Below are 16,084 nucleotides of genomic sequence, written 5' to 3' on the forward strand. Positions count from 1 at the left end.
AACTTCAAAAAAATAAAAAATGAGATTGAATCGTGCTACATATAAATAGAGAAAAGAAAAACTTAAAAAAAAATTTTCATTCCAACTCACAAAATCACATTGAAACCTGGGCAAAAAACTAGAATAAACCAAGGGAAGTTTCAAATTACCTAAATGAGTCAAAGTGAAATTCGTTTCTGCAATGAGCCAAACCCTATATTTATATAATTCGAACCAGTGTGGTTCGAACTCTATTCATGAGTAATTCGAACCAGGGTGGTTCGAATTACTAAGAGAGAAATTCATTCAAGTAAATCGAACCAGGGTGGTTCGAATTACTTGGGAGGAAAACGTAGCACATAATTCGAACCAAGCTGGTTCGAATTATATGGGGAGAATCTGCATCAAGTAATTCGAACCAGGCTAGTTCGAATTACACAAACTGAATTCGAACCAGTCCGGTTCGATTTAGTGGTAGACAGTGCAGTATATATATGGTTCTAAACGTGAGTTGCTCTCATAGAGGGTGTAATATGGCTAGTGAGGAGAGTTTTGTGGTTTTGGTTCACCATAGAGGATCCATTAAGAGGAAAACTCGCTCCGGTGTGAAGTTCACAGATAAGGATCCTCTCTGTATTGTCGTGAAACCAACGACGAGCTATGATGATCTTGTTAGATCTGTGCTGATGAAACTTGGTCTGGAAGGTGCGAAGCGAGTGAAGAAGTTTTTCTATCGCATTCCAATCACTGTCTTGTAGGATACGGTGAAGTATGATTGCTTCACGATTGGTAGTGATGAGGACCTGCAAGTCATGTTTCTATGTCGGAGGCAGTTTCCCGAGGTGAGGACACCAGAGTTGTTGGCAAAGTTGGTTGATGTGGTATCCAGCTCAGGGGGTTCGAACCGGAATGCCACCACTGAAGCAGCGGCAGCCGGTTCGAGTTCCAGGCCTGCCATTGCTTCTTCGTCCGTCCCTATGTACGAGCCAGCGGTCGAACCAGTCGCCTCCCCGTCTTTTGCTGTTGATTTGAATGATGGAGTAGGCGACGTGGTAGGATCAGTTGATATTCTACCGAACGCTTTACAGGGAGTTCCACCGGTTGGCGTCGGAGACGAAGTGTTGGGTGATGTAGAGGAGGACGACGTCGAGCCGGATATGATTGAGGATGACAGCGGCGACGAGGTTGGAGCGACTGAGCCTGCATTGGTAGTCGGTGGTTCTAGTTCTGGCACACAGCAGTATCCACCATATTTTTCCTCTTTGGACCTAGATGCCATGAGGCAAGAGGGTGTTTCAGGGCACTCTGTTGGATTCGGAGCTAGAGATGCTGAAGGGACTGCTGGTTTGACAGAGTTCCAGGTTGGTCAGCAATTTTAGGATAAAGACGAGGCCCTGTTAAGTGTGAAGACTTACAGCATCCGGCGAGGGGTACAGTACAAGGTTGTGGAGTCTGATCATCGCCGTTATGTGGGCAAGTGTTCTGAGTTTGGGAATGGGTGCACATGGTTGATTCGACTGAGTCTGCGGAAGCGCAAGGGCATTTGGGAGGTCAAGCGGTACAATGGACCTCACACTTGTCTTGCGACCTCCATCTCGAGTGACCACAGGAGCTTGGATTATCATGTGATTTCCGCGTTCGTTATACCAATGGTTAGGGCTGATGCATCCGTCAGCATCAAGGTGCTCCTAAATGCCACGGCAGCACACTTCGGGTTTAGGCCGACTTACAGGAGGGTCTGGATGGCGAAGCAGAAGGCAATTGCCCTCGTATACGGTGACTGGGATGAGTCATACAACGAGCTCCCCAGGTGGGTTTTGGGAGTTCAGTTGACGATGCCCGGTACTGTTGCAATCCTACGGACGAGTCCCGTTCGAGTTAGTGGACAAGTAGACGAGTCTCAAGCTTTTTTCCACAGACTTTTCTGGACGTTTCCACCGCTCATCCAGGCATTTCGCCATTGCAAGCCCTTAGTTAGCATTGATGGGACCCATCTGTATGGGAAGTACGGGGGTACTTTGCTCATCGCGATTGCACAGGACGGGAACTCCAACATTCTACCCATTGCATTCGCACTAGTAGAAGGTGAGAATGCAGAGTCTTGGTCATTCTTTCTCTCCCACCTTAGACAGCACGTGACACCGCAGCCCGGTCTTCTGGTTATATCGGACAGGCATAACGGCATAAAGGCTGCGCTTGAGGCTCCGGACGGAGGTTGGTTACCTCCATCTGCATACCGTGCATTCTGCATTCGACACATAGCGGCTAATTTTGCCCTTACCTTCAAGGGCAAGGATGCACATAGGCTTCTAGTGAATGCCGCATATGCCAAGACCGAGGTTGAGTTTGATTACTGGTTTGATATTCTTCGGTCTGAAGACCCGGCGATGTGTGAGTGGGCGAACCGGATTGATTATTCCTTATGGACTCAGCATCGTGATGAGGGACAGAGATTCGGTCACATGACGACGAATATCTCGGAGTGTGTGAACTCAATCCTAAAGGGTGTCAGAAACCTCCCTGTATGCTCTTTGGTGAAGGCAACATATGGAAGGCTTGCGGAACTCTTTGTTCGCAAGGGTAGAGAGGCTGAGGCCCAGATGGGAACCGGACAGCAATTCAGTCAGTACTTGGTGAAGTGTATAGAGGCCAACTTGAAGAATTCGCGGTGCTTCACGGTGACTTTGTATGACCGGGATAACTTCGAGTTCACCGTAGCCGAGACCACTCCGACGGGCTCTTTCTCATTGGGTACCTACAGAGTATCCCTTGCGTCCCGGACCTGTGACTGCGGGTACTTCCAGGCACTTCATTTCCCGTGCCAGCACGCACTTGCATGCTGCGCCTACTCACGGGTTACCTGGTCCTCTTATGTTCACAGCGTGTATCAGATTAGTTCAGTGTTCCGTGTGTACCAGATGGGATTCACACCGCTGATACCGGAGGGATTCTGGCCACCTTACGACGGGCCAACCGTGATCCCGAACCCTGCCAAGAGGCGTGCGAGAGAGGGTCGTCCGAGATCCACTAGGATACGGACGAATATGGACGAGGCTGATCCGAATCGGCCAAAGAGGTGTGGCCTTTGTCGCCAACCCGGACACACCCGCAGGAGTTGCCCACAGCTTGGAGGACCGTCTCACACGGGGGGCCAGTAGTAGCGATCTTGTTATTGTTAGTGTTTATTGATTTTATTTTTCCTGTTACTTGTTATGTAAGATGACTTATGTAATCTGTTTATCTTTTTACCTTCTAGTAATGAAAAAGTTGCATCTGAATTTGAATATAGTTAGAAATCCCATGACTGCAAAAGTTGATAACTAAAGTGTTATATGATTCAATGATAATACATAGTCACTAATCCACTAGGTAAATACCAGATTTTTAAGTACAATAAGATGAGGAAACAACAAGGAAAAATAGCTCTAAAGTAATAACAGTAATCCACATCGGTCTGGTACATGAGTGAACCCTAACGTCCAAAATACATGAAATGTAAATCATCTAAACAAGTGGGAGCCTGTCCCACAACGACGGGGAACCCGTGGCCTCTGACCTCTGCGGATAAACGGCTCCTCATCCTCTATCTCATCTGCGTCCTCATGCGGGGCAGGCTGTGCGGGTGGCGTAAAATGGACAGGTGCGACAGACGGCCCGGCGACAGACTGTGATGCAGCGGTGTAAGCGGAATGTGGGGTACCTCCCAAACCAAACTGGTCACCAACAGGTGTCATAGCAGGCTCGTTCAGATCAACATCTAAGGGTGCCTGAGTGCCAGGGGTCTGAGGACGCCTCCTGCCCGGCTCGTCCTCCTGCATGATAGCCGAAATCTTCGCTAGAAACCGTGGACTGCCGAAGTCCGCATCAAGCGTATCTGCCCCAAGGAAGTCCTGCCACTGTGATCCGGGAATAACCCATGGAGTACCGTCCTGCTGAGGCTGGTCGTCGGTGGGTACTCCAACAAAGTAATGTCCAAAAGGACCGGACCCAAGTCCAGCGTCACTAGGCTCAGCCCCGTCACCCATCCCTGAGCCATACCACTCACCTCCGTGCACCCCATCCTGGGTACTACCACCAGCAACTGAAGCCGCCCCTGCACCATCCCCGCCCTCGGGCCCATGCTGATCATCGTCATCGTTCTCAGGGTCAGGTGCAGCGGCATGAACCGCAGCACGCCCTCTACCTCTGCCAGGATGATGTCGTCGTCGACCCCTAGCGGGGCCGGCCTCGTCGCCATCCTCCATAGCACGCTCAAGCCACCCCCAGTCATGCTGGCTACGACGTGTGCCCACGCGAGCTCTCCTATCAACCCGCCTCCTATCCGGCACGTCGTCAGGCCGATCCATCTCAGGTACTCGCCCAGCTCCCCGCTGTGAGGCCTCAACAGGAATAGCAACGGCTCTCAGATCGCCCAACTGCGGATCCGGAGACAAAAACCTCTTCCCGTGCTGACTCCACCAATCCAAGAACTGATGCGACGGACCAGGGTCAGCAAAAACATCGAATCTCAGCACGCTCTCCGTACGGTCGTCCCAATATTGATGCCACTTCTGCAAATGGGACGGGAACCATCGATCGCCGCCTCTGCCGTCCTTCGACATCAGAAAGTCGATGTTCAGGGCGGCCTGTGGACGGGGCTGCACCCCTCCAAACTGCGGAAGAACCCTGTCTACCTGATGCCACTCTATGACGGCAAAGTAGATAAGCGATGTAACAGACCGCCACAGCACCATATGCCGAGGCTCCAAAACCTCGGGATGCACGACCTGAAGTACATCGGGGCTACTGTACGGCATCCAGATAAACTGCACCCAGAACGATACAATGTCAGGGCAACTCGTGATCCCAACTCGTAAATCGTGGTTAAATAAAAAAACTTATTAAGTAACATACTGACCTCTCTATCCTGCAACCGGTCTATCCAGAGCCTCCACGTCTGAACTCTAGGACCCTTCTCGCTACTGGAAGGGATGTAACCTGACCACCTGCAACATGCACATGTGTTACCGCTACTAAATATGTGTGCTTAGGGTATCCAATACATTATGAATGAACACGCGGTTATGTGTAGTAAATTGAAATAGACAAAGATTAGTAAAGTACCTCGAGGCCAATGGCCAGCTGAACGACTCAAATCCTGCAGGCCTAAACCGAGGAAATCGTTAGAAAATCCATGACTGAAGTAGCTGAAGTGGGCCCGCTAGCTTGATAACATTTCTGTTCGCCACACGGCACATGCACCGGTACAACCATGCCAGTGCTGCAGAACCCCAGCTGTAGGTCCCCATCTCCTCCAGCCTAGCTACAAACGGAAGCCATCTGATGTGAACGCGGTTGCCCGACTTGTCCGCAAAAAGCTGCGTGCCCAACAACATCATGATGTACGCACGGGCATAACGACGCACAGTATCCTCATCAGCTCCCTCCGGGCACTCACCAAACATCTCCTGAAACCAGCTGCAGTTGACCGCGTACTTCTGAACCTGGCTAGGAGGAGGTACCACTCCAAGCAACTCCTCGAACCAAACCCAGGCTGGACGGTCACCATCGATGTATACATGGAACTCTGATAGGCAGCCGCTGACGTAACGCCCGTCCACTGGCAAACCCAGCTGGTATGCCACGTCCTGCAGTGTGATCGTGCACTCTCCGAACGGCATATGAAATGTGTGCGTCTCCGGACGCCATCGCTCAACAAACGCACTGACAAGGGCCTCGTCCAACCGGAACCATCTATCGTTCAGCCTTGCAAGATGGTAAAGACCAGCCATCTGCAGGTACGGAACGTATCTGTCATCCAGGACCATGCCCTGCTGCCGCCGCATGCTCCTGATGCATCGCTGAGGCTGCGGAAGAAATGAACCGCATTATTAGAACCAGCTTAATTACCGGTGACAAACATAATCAACACGATAATCCCTAAACCAAAAAATCTTACTATGTATAGCAGCTTAAAAATCCAAGAACGAGAACCATTTGCATAAGAAACTTAAATTAGAAACCACCATAGGCTACTGATATGAAAGATCTAACATTATAAAACCACAACTAAACCGCTTACATAAACCACTAACATAAACCACTAACGTAAACCGTTAACGTAAACCGCTTACATAAACCACATACATAAACCACTAAGATAAACCACTAAGATAAACCACCAACATAAACCACTAACAAAAACCACTAACATAAACCATTAACAGAAATCACTAACATAAACCACTAAAATAAACCACCAACTAAACCAACATCTAACCCGCATGCCAAACCACTAACTCACATGTACCGGTAAAACAAAGTTATTTCCGTACTAACCTCTTCGTTGATGACCCCAGCTATATGGGCGACTCCGTCCAAGCGATATAACCGTGCCGGATCGTCCCCCATGAGCAGAGTATTCCGTTCAGGTCTTTCTCGGAGAGAATCTGGGTCGTTTTCTCTGAGATTTGGTGGGGTAGGGGAAGGTGAGAATGGTTCGAATGAGGCTGATTCGAACTCCTTATATAGCCCAATCACTAGTAATTTGAACCAGGGTGGTTCGAATTACTAACAACCTAGCTTAAGCGTAATTCGAACCAGGGTGGTTCGAATTACATGATGACCTCATTTACCCATAATTCGAACTGGAGTGGTTCGAATTACTTGCATTCCTAGTTCGAACCAGGCTGGTTCGATTTACATTCAATTTTTTCCTTGAAATTCGAACTGCTCTGGTTCGATTTATTTGAAGATGAAGTTCGAACTAGCCTGGTTCGAATTACATAAAAATATGATCTGGCTCATTGCTGTATCGATTTTCATTTTGGCTCATATAGGTAAATTTGGATTGATGTTGGCTTATTATAGTATTTTGCCCTTGAAACTTTGAAGATTTCTAGTCACACTAATACGACGAAGCAATAAAGTGTAAATACATGTGAGTATTGAGAATAATTTTATTCTGTATTTTATCCTTAGTTCGTCTTTCAATTTTTTTAAATTTATTTTTCAATTAATTTTCAATTTTCACAATTTGTTCTTAGCTGTTTTTATTTGCAACATTTATATTTTTTAATAATTTAAAAATTTTGTTTACAAAATTGTACTCAATACTAATAAAATTATCAATTTCTTTTTATTTCTTGCAAAGTGTTTAACTATTTATTTTGATATTTATAGTTCATAAATCTCAAAGTCAAATTTTTTTTCAAGATAAATCATATTTACTCTTTAGTTTAATTATTCTGTCAGTTTTTAAAATTTTATTAAATTTTTAATCAGGTTTTTATACTTTTTTTTAATTGGATCTTTATGCCATATTAGATTTTATAATTAAATTTCTACTGTGACAAAAATATTAGAATCAACAAAATATTATGTTAAACTATAAAGAATATTCAGTCAAGTATTAAGTATATTCATTTTATTTAACAGAATATTTTATTAATTCTAACATTTTTATCATAATAAATATTTAATTATAAAATTTGATATGGTATAAGAACTTAAATAAAAATAAATTATAAAAATTTAATTAAAAATTCAATAAAACAAAAAGATTTCCAAAACAATTAAACTTTACTATTTTAATTAAGAATTTAATACAAATATGGCTGACACCTCCTGTCAAAATCAACAAACCAAAATCCAAAACAAAATAGAATCAAAATGCAGAGAGAAGAAAAGATAATAGAGAGGTGGGAAGCAACTCATCAAGCAAGGATGGGGAATTGAAGGAGCGTGTGAAGTTAACGTTGTTGGATACAGATTGGAGCAAGCAAGTGTCAAACGATGAAGTTAACACTTAACATAGTACTCAGTAGTAACCTTTTTTGCAGTTGCACGTGTAGCAGATATGCACTGTCCTAGATCTAATAGTGTACCGTGCAAAATCTATCTATCCATTTCCAACCACCATAGCCATTAGGCATTAGCTCTATGCCCCAGTGCATACCAGTTAATTATTAAGATTATGTTACTAAAATTTTGTTTGAGTGAATTTTTAAGATAAAATTTTTTAAATTATTTTTAAAAAATAAAAAAAATTATATTTAGATATTTTGTGTAAATTTTTTTATTTATCAATTATGTTTAGATATAATAAGATAAAAATTATTTTTTATTTATTTATTATGTAAAAAATATTTTTTTAAAAAGATTTTAAAAAAATATATAAATTATAATTTCTCAAAAAAGATATTTTTTATTCTTTTTGTATGTTTATTTTTATTATTAAAAATTTACTAATTTTACTAATAAATTAAAAAAAATCTTTTTTATTGAAAAATATCTTTTTCTATCGATTTAATTACGTCGAAACAAACACTAATTGTTAAAATTTAAAAAACGGAAAAATAATTAAAACATGTAGCTTTTAGTTTTATTTTATTTTTCTTTATATGTAACTATTTTGGATCTTGGATAACATTATCACCATTATGGCGATAATAACAGAAACATGTTCCTCATGCAATGTTGGGGGGCTTGGGGCATGGTTAAATCAGGTACTCATTGGAAACTTGATCTGAATTGACCTTTCGGATCTAGAACTCTAATACCATGTCATGATACCACTCATCTCAAAAGTTTTAACTGATGGAAAAAAGTAACACTAATGATTATATCTCTAATATTCCCTAAACCTCCATTGTACACATTGTACAAATATTCCATTAGCTCCTCATACTTTCTCTTATTTTTTTTTTCTCCGTTAATCAGGGTTTTTGTTTTATTTATGTCGAGATTATAATCGTCATTTCAGAGTTCAGACATTTCATACATGACTAGCAAGTGTCGTTGGTGATATGTCTGGAGAATACACCCACAAGGGCAATATAGTTTCTTTGGTTGAATTCCTTGAGGGACTTAACAACTCTCTTATAACTCTGTTTTAAGTTTTAAGGAAATCATCATAAAATTTTAGGTTAACTCCTAGAATTTCGAGCATGATCTTTTGATATATAGTTGCTTGCTGAGTCGGTTGTGTTCTTCACTTCTTCCTCAATTATAGGTTCAATAATAATTCTTATTCTTGAAACAAACTTATACAGCATTTACCTTTTTTAGTGTTTTATATATATCTGCATGTAAGTAACATCCACATATTTTAAAAATTGTAACACATAAAGATCTCTTATTAGTTATTACTATCTTCTATACATAACAGAGATACTCATTTTTCAACACGATCATATATTAGATACACAACACTTTTCTTAAAACAATTCAAAGAAATTCCAACAGAATAGAGCTTATATGAAAATCCACAATGGAGTTTTAGCTTAAGCAACATATAATATAATAATATACAATCTAACAACTTTTTATGTGACATTTGGACCAAGGGACTTCTAAGTGGAAGGGACCCGTTTAACTTAAATTATTTCCCATTTTTTTCCCTATTTTCTAACCTCCTTTTTGAAGTAGATATAGACACTTCATTTTTATAATGTCACTCCTTATTTCATATGATTTTGTTGTAAATATGCTTTCTATAGAAAATAAAATCTCCAGCATAAAATGACATTATCAACTTAGAAGTGGATACTCTCCCTTTTCTTCCTTTCTACATTCCCGATGCTAAATTTTCTGAGCCTCATATAAAGGCATCTATTTAAGCTAAGATCAGCTAGCAACTAGAACCAGATTATGATCAAATCCCGAAACAGCCTGTAAGATTTGGAATCCTTCTAATGAATCAATGTAAAATGGCTCAGGTTCATCTGCAGAACTCCCTGATCCAAGTCTGCCACTTCTACCAGATCCCCACACCCACAATTCTCCCTTTGACGTGAGGGCAATGGAATGTGCACGCCCCGCGGAAATGGCGGTAGGATTCTCCCCGGCCAATCCATCAATCAATGAAGGAATGTTGCCAGGCCCAGGCCTTCCAAGCTGAGAACTCTGGTTCCATCCCCATGAAGCAATATTTGTAGTCCCTATACTATTATCTGGTTCAGGAAGCTGACATATTGCCAAAGAATGGCCAAGCCCTGCTGCTATAGATACAGGGCTCAAGTTTATGTCAACTGGGAAAATTCCCAAATCTGTTTTAGTTCTCCCCAATTGACCATATGCATTGCTCCCACAACTTAAGAGTGCACCATCACCTAATACAACATCATGGGAGAATCATAAGTTGAAAATAGTTTCCTGAATAACGAGCATTGGAATCTTTGTTCTATGGACAAACATATCAGGATAGATAGTATGTTAAGGCAAAGTACAACAATGACTATGTTAAAATAATACAGCTCAAAATTGAATGTGAATGAGTGTTAACTTACGGCAAAGAACCAGTGAGTGGTCAAGGCCGCACGCAATGTCCACAACTTCAATACCTTCAAGCTCTTCCACCAAGCGAGGTTCCCATACTATTGGCATATCACTCTCCTTCTCCATTCCTTCTAAAACCCTATTCTCAGCAACTTCAAGGTCTGGACTATCTCCAAAGGGGGTTGCACTGGAATCCAATGGAGATGCCTCCACCAAGTCATTACCCATTTTTCCTATCCTACCATCAGCTAAGTATCCCCAACCAAACAGCTTCCCATCCACAGTCTGAGCAAGAGCATGCCCCCAACCAAAAGACACCTACTCAATTGCACAAACAAAATAACTCAATTAAGTTATTAGAATTCTGCAGTGTTGATTCAGGAAATAGAAAATAAGGTACCTTTGCTATGTTCTCTCCCGAAAGTGCTTCAACTTTGGCAGGTGTAACAGCTTCAGTAACGTGTTTACCAAGACCAAGTTGGCCACGCTTGGACTTCCCCCACACCCACAAAGAACCATCATCTCCAACAGCAGCAGAGACAACACCTGATGCAAAAGCAGCAGACACGTTCACATGATCCAATCCCATTACTCTCATTGGCTCATTCCATGATTCCCTACTAAGCAAACACTCCAACTAATCAATTTTCAGCTTCTTAAGATTCACTCAAATAAATTTAACTTCTACATAAACCATCTAATAGGACATTACAACATACATCAGTAAAAATGTTTAATTTAAACACCTGTTATTTCAAAAGTCATTGCCTAAAATAATAATGTCTCACCTGAAGCTGTTACATAGATACAACATACGAATATGAGATAAATTAATTCTTCATAAACCCATACTTATTGATGTATATTTGCCTTTTTTTCTTTTGGTACCTGGAAGAAGAAGAGCCACGACCAAGTTGGGCCTCATTGTTTCTGCCCCAGGCCCAGAGATGGCCCAGGGAAGTGATGGCGAGGGAATGGTAGTGTCCAGCACCCACTCTAACCACGTCGCCGGGGAGAGAGCGCACCGGTGTTGGCTCGTAAGCGTGTTGTCCGACGCCCAATTGTGCACTAGGCAATCCCAGAGCACCCTGGCTCGCATCTCCGAAGCTCATCACGGTGGCGCCGCCGCTGCTCATCCATCTCACCACCGAACTCTCCGCCTTCAGTTTCCCCCAAAAGCAGTGTTTTGATCTCCACATCATCATCTTTCTAGAGAAAACAAAGAGAAAGGAAAACGAGAACTGGACGTTAAGGGAAGATTCTAGAAGGCGGATCCATAAAGAAGCGCCGAATCCGAGAAGGAAAGGTCAGGAGAGAGAAGAGGCGCTTGGGTGTAACGGTGGAGAAGTGGATGTTTGGGATCAAGTTCCACAGGGAATAGTCGTTCCTTCTAGCAGCTTCCACACTTAATGCTAGATACGTTAACACTAATATAGTAATATCAGTTAATTTATAAATTCTTTCTGGCGAAAAATATTATCAGATAAGAGTTCCCATCTAACATTATTGCAATCACGATAAAACGACATGGTCCTCCCTGCTGATCAACAGTTTCAAACTCGATCTGAAAAGGACTAGCTGCCGCGATCTTATCTCTTCTCAACACTTCCATCTAATTTTTTTTAACAAAAGTTATTTGAAATTGGAGGGGAGAAATTTTTGTTTTTGGTGTATTAACAGGGCTAAAAAAAAAATAACCTACCTCTTTAGCGTCCCAAAAGTGGAATATATGTTTTTTTTTTTTGTCTTTTATAAAAATGTTTTTGTAGATGTGTCTAATAAAAATATTTTTTTATATTTGTGTCTAATAAAAATATTTTTATAGATATATTTTTGAGATATGTCTCTTTATACATATATTTAAAATATAATAATTAATTATTGTTGATAATAAATTAACAGATAATATATTTGTCACAAATCTAAAGTGGCAGCCTGTGAAATACAGTTCAAGTTGTATTGGGCTGTACAATTGGGCCATCCAAAGCACATATCAGTCTTGCTATTAAATGTAAGATCTAATTGGGCCTATCAATCAAAATACTGTTGAAAAATAATACTTGGACCACAGCTGGGGCCGGTTACGCAAATCATTAAGGTGAGTTTGAGTTGTGTTTATATTTTTTTTTTTAAATATTTTCTGTTTTTACAATTTTATAAAAATAATAAAAATAATAAAATTCTATGATCTGGATTACCCTTTTTTGTGTTTTTTTAACAAAATTTTAAAAATAAAAAATACAAAAAATAAGAACACAGAACAAATATTTATCAGTTTGTCTTGCCATATAATTTGAGTTATGAGCACAAATGGATTAATGGAAAAATGCTCATACATGATACATGGTTTCATTGGCATGAATTAGCTGTTTATTTTGACGAGTTTAAAGCCGTTACACTGATGATGACTAGACTTGCCAGGGAGCACTTTTTCTTAACTTTAGTTTGACGTAGCAGTATCTTAACTTATAACTTTGTGTTATTTATCTCCAACGACAACCTAGTCCACAAACAAAGGATCCTCACTAGGGTGACGCCCTAAAACAAGCAAAACCTTATATTCTAATACCTCACATTAGTTAACCACATGCATGCTAATAGGTAATTATCAATTAATAAATGTGATAAGTTCTCTAATACAAAGAGAATGACATTTAAGCACCTCCAACAGTATGATTCCGTACAGTCAATTTTACCATTAATCGAGAGTTTGATACCCATTTCTTCTCCTTAACGAAAAAGCTTGGTTCAATGTTAACTGTTTGGTCTCCAATACCTCTCACTCTCAGTTCCCATTGAACCAAAATGGCACAGCAAGTCCACCAATAATAAAAGCTTAGATAATCAATTTTTTTTTTTTTTTTACTTTCTTGGCACATATAGCAATCTCAGCCTCTAAGGCATTCCAAAGTCCTCCAAGTCCTTATCAGTATATTGCTTAAAAGCCTTGATGTAAAAAAACTTCATTACCTAATTAACCCTTGTTTCTTTGTTATTTTATCCACTCCTTAACAAACTGATTTGTACCCTCCAACCTAACCTTTATACCAATTTTGTATAAATACTAGTTCACCACCTTTCTTCACCTCCATGGTCTCTTCCACAAACAGAAGTAAAGACATATATACAAAAGTTGTCAAAGAGAAAAAAACATATAATGGCTGCAGGGAAGAGCTTCTGCTGTCAAGCATCTTTGTTAATACTACTATTCTTTGTCTTTCTTGGATTAGTCTCTTTTCCAGTTGAAGCTGCCATAAAGAAATACCAATTTGATGTGAGTTATCTGAATATATAATATATGTGCATATATATACATAAATGGTCATTATCAGCAAGCATGGTTATTTAATTTGATGTAATTATCATTGGTGACATTATATATCATATATTCTACTTACACAGATTCAAGTGAAGAATGTGAGTAGGCTGTGCCATGCAAAACCCATTGTAACAGTAAATGGGAGGTACCCAGGGCCAACTATTTATGCTAGAGAAGGAGACAGAGTACTAGTCAATGTCACCAACCATGCACAATATAATTTGTCAATTCACTGGTAGGCTATAAGTTTTAATAATTGACTAAATTATCAAAATGATATATATATGTGGATGATTGATTATAATATATTATTACAGGCATGGACTTAAACAATATCGTAATGGTTGGGCTGATGGACCAGCTTATATTACACAATGTCCAATTCAAACAGGTGGCAGCTACACCTATGACTTCAATATCACAGGCCAAAGAGGAACACTGTGGTGGCATGCTCATATTCTGTGGTTGAGGGCTACTGTGTATGGTGCAATTGTTATCATGCCCAAAGTTGGAACACCATTTCCTTTTCCACAGCCAGCAAGAGAATTTGAAGTTCTTCTAGGTAATTGGTTCAGTTTCTGGATCATAACTAATAGTTAATAGTTCATTATAGTAGATTTTGCAAGTTAACAATTCAATCATTAAACAGGAGAATGGTGGAACAATGATGTGGAAGAGATTGAGAAGCAAGGGAACCAAATGGGGTTACCACCAAACATGTCAGATGCACATACAATCAATGGCAAACCAGGACCTCTATTTCCTTGTTCTGAGAAACGTAAGGAAAATCTACCAAGTTTTAATCTATCACTTTTGTAAAAGAAAGAGTTATAGTTACTAGTAGAGCATGCAAATTACTCAATCTTCTGATTACAAATTTATTTCATTGTTATGTTTGTTAGATACGTATGCAATTGAGGTTGAGAAAGGCAAAACTTACCTGCTGAGAATCATCAATGCTGCCCTCAATGACGAACTCTTTTTCGCCATTGCCGGGCATAACTTCACAGTAGTTGAGGTTGATGCAGTTTACACAAAACCATTCTCCACAAATTCCATACTAATTGGACCAGGACAAACCACAAACGTTTTGGTCCATGCCAACAATGTTCCAAGCAGGTATTTCATGGCCACAAGGACCTTCATGGATGCTCCAATCCCAGTTGACAACAAAACTGCCACAGCTATACTCCAATACAAAGGAATTCCAAACACTGTGATCCCTTCTCTTCCTCATCAACTTCCTGCTAGCAATGACTCAGCTTTTGCTCTGAGTTACAACAAGAAACTCAAGAGCCTTAACACTGTACAGTACCCTGCTAATGTTCCTCTCAAAGTTGACAGAAAACTCTTCTTCACCATTGGTTTAGACAAGAATCCTTGCCCAACATGTGTCAATGGAACGAGGCTACTTGCTTCATTGAACAATATCTCATTTGTGATGCCACAAACTGCACTTCTTCAAGCACACTACTTCGATATCAAGGGAGTTTTCAAGACTGATTTCCCTGACCAGCCTTTGAGACCTTTCAACTACACCGGTGCTCCGTTAACGGCCAATCTTGGAACTTCAACAGGGACAAGAATCAGCAAGGTTGCTTTCAACTCCACGGTGGAGATAGTGGTTCAAGATACCAATCTCCTGACAGTAGAGTCACACCCGTTCCACCTTCATGGATATAACTTCTTTGTTGTTGGAACTGGTGTTGGTAACTTTGATCCATCTAAAGACCCTGCAAACTACAATTTGGTTGACCCCATTGAAAGGAACACCGTTGGAGTTCCCACCGGTGGTTGGGTAGCTATTCGTTTCAGGGCTGATAATCCAGGTATGTCCCTCTTCACGAAAGAACAATAATAAAATTCTAAACTTTTTTGTTACTATATCATGAAAAGACTTATTCCAAAAGATTTAAACTGTTAAGAAGATACACTTAAATTATTTTGATATTATATATGGATATATAGGTGTTTGGTTCTTTCATTGTCATTTGGAGTTGCACACCGGTTGGGGCTTGAAAACCGCATTTGTTGTAGAAGATGGCCCAGGACAGGATCAGACTGTTCTTCCTCCACCAAAGGACCTTCCAGCATGCTAATAATAATAATGATCATAAGCCAGATTATGATTAAGGGAGCTTAATTGACAGCTATAAAAGGTTGTTGTCAGCAGGCTCAAATTGTAATGTTTGTGTTTGTGTGTAATACTTGCTGCAAAAGTTGCAGTTTTGATTTTTAAGCAAAGGGATTAAATTTGAGAAATATTGCAAGCAAAGATTTGGATTATATATTTAAAAAATGTTACTACATATTCTTTCTGTAATTATATATATTGTTGATTATTATTATTTTTTGTTTCTCATTCATCATTTAACATTTTAACTTCCCTTTACGATCGAGATTGCTATAAAAACTTTCTTCACGATTTCACCAAAGATGGGCAGCGTTAATAATAATAACTACCAGCAGAACATGTAAAACGATATAAGTAATATATTTGCTTATTACATAATAACAAGTTTAAGTGCT

The 16,084-nt window shown here is 40.4% G+C and overlaps 3 protein-coding genes across 5 annotated transcripts; 2 read left to right on the forward strand and 1 right to left on the reverse strand.

Moving 5' to 3' along the window:
* Positions 1-2,579: 2,579 nt before the first annotated feature.
* On the forward strand, positions 2,580-3,137 carry LOC112747884 (uncharacterized). The gene has a single exon (XM_025796093.1). The coding sequence runs from the start codon at positions 2,580-2,582 to the stop codon at positions 3,135-3,137; it is 558 nt and encodes a 185-aa protein (XP_025651878.1).
* Positions 3,138-9,136: 5,999 nt separating this feature from the next.
* On the reverse strand, positions 9,137-11,930 carry LOC112749277 (ultraviolet-B receptor UVR8). 3 transcript variants are annotated; one of them, XM_025797538.3, is made up of 4 exons: positions 11,125-11,930; positions 10,637-10,782; positions 10,248-10,554; positions 9,137-10,070 (listed from the first exon to the last, which is right to left on the reverse strand). In XM_025797538.3, exons 1-4 carry the CDS (start codon positions 11,333-11,335, stop codon positions 9,586-9,588), a joined length of 1,149 nt encoding a protein of 382 aa, XP_025653323.1. In that variant the 5' UTR covers positions 11,336-11,930; the 3' UTR covers positions 9,137-9,585. The 3 variants fall into 3 exon arrangements, with proteins under 3 accessions (XP_025653323.1, XP_025653321.1, XP_025653322.1); XM_025797536.3 differs by having other exon boundaries at positions 10,637-10,856; positions 11,125-11,866; XM_025797537.3 differs by having other exon boundaries at positions 10,637-10,853; positions 11,125-11,846.
* Positions 11,931-13,230: 1,300 nt separating this feature from the next.
* Positions 13,231-15,878, forward strand: LOC112749281 (laccase-11). The gene is made up of 6 exons (XM_025797543.3): positions 13,231-13,510; positions 13,639-13,790; positions 13,873-14,117; positions 14,205-14,333; positions 14,458-15,384; positions 15,524-15,878. The coding sequence occupies exons 1-6, from the start codon at positions 13,394-13,396 to the stop codon at positions 15,652-15,654; spliced, it is 1,701 nt and encodes a 566-aa protein (XP_025653328.1). The 5' UTR covers positions 13,231-13,393; the 3' UTR covers positions 15,655-15,878.
* The last annotated feature ends 206 nt before the right edge of the window (positions 15,879-16,084 follow it).

The sequence above is a fragment of the Arachis hypogaea genome, chromosome 15, assembly GCF_003086295.3.
Source record: "Arachis hypogaea cultivar Tifrunner chromosome 15, arahy.Tifrunner.gnm2.J5K5, whole genome shotgun sequence".
Taxonomy (NCBI): Eukaryota; Viridiplantae; Streptophyta; class Magnoliopsida; order Fabales; family Fabaceae; genus Arachis; species Arachis hypogaea.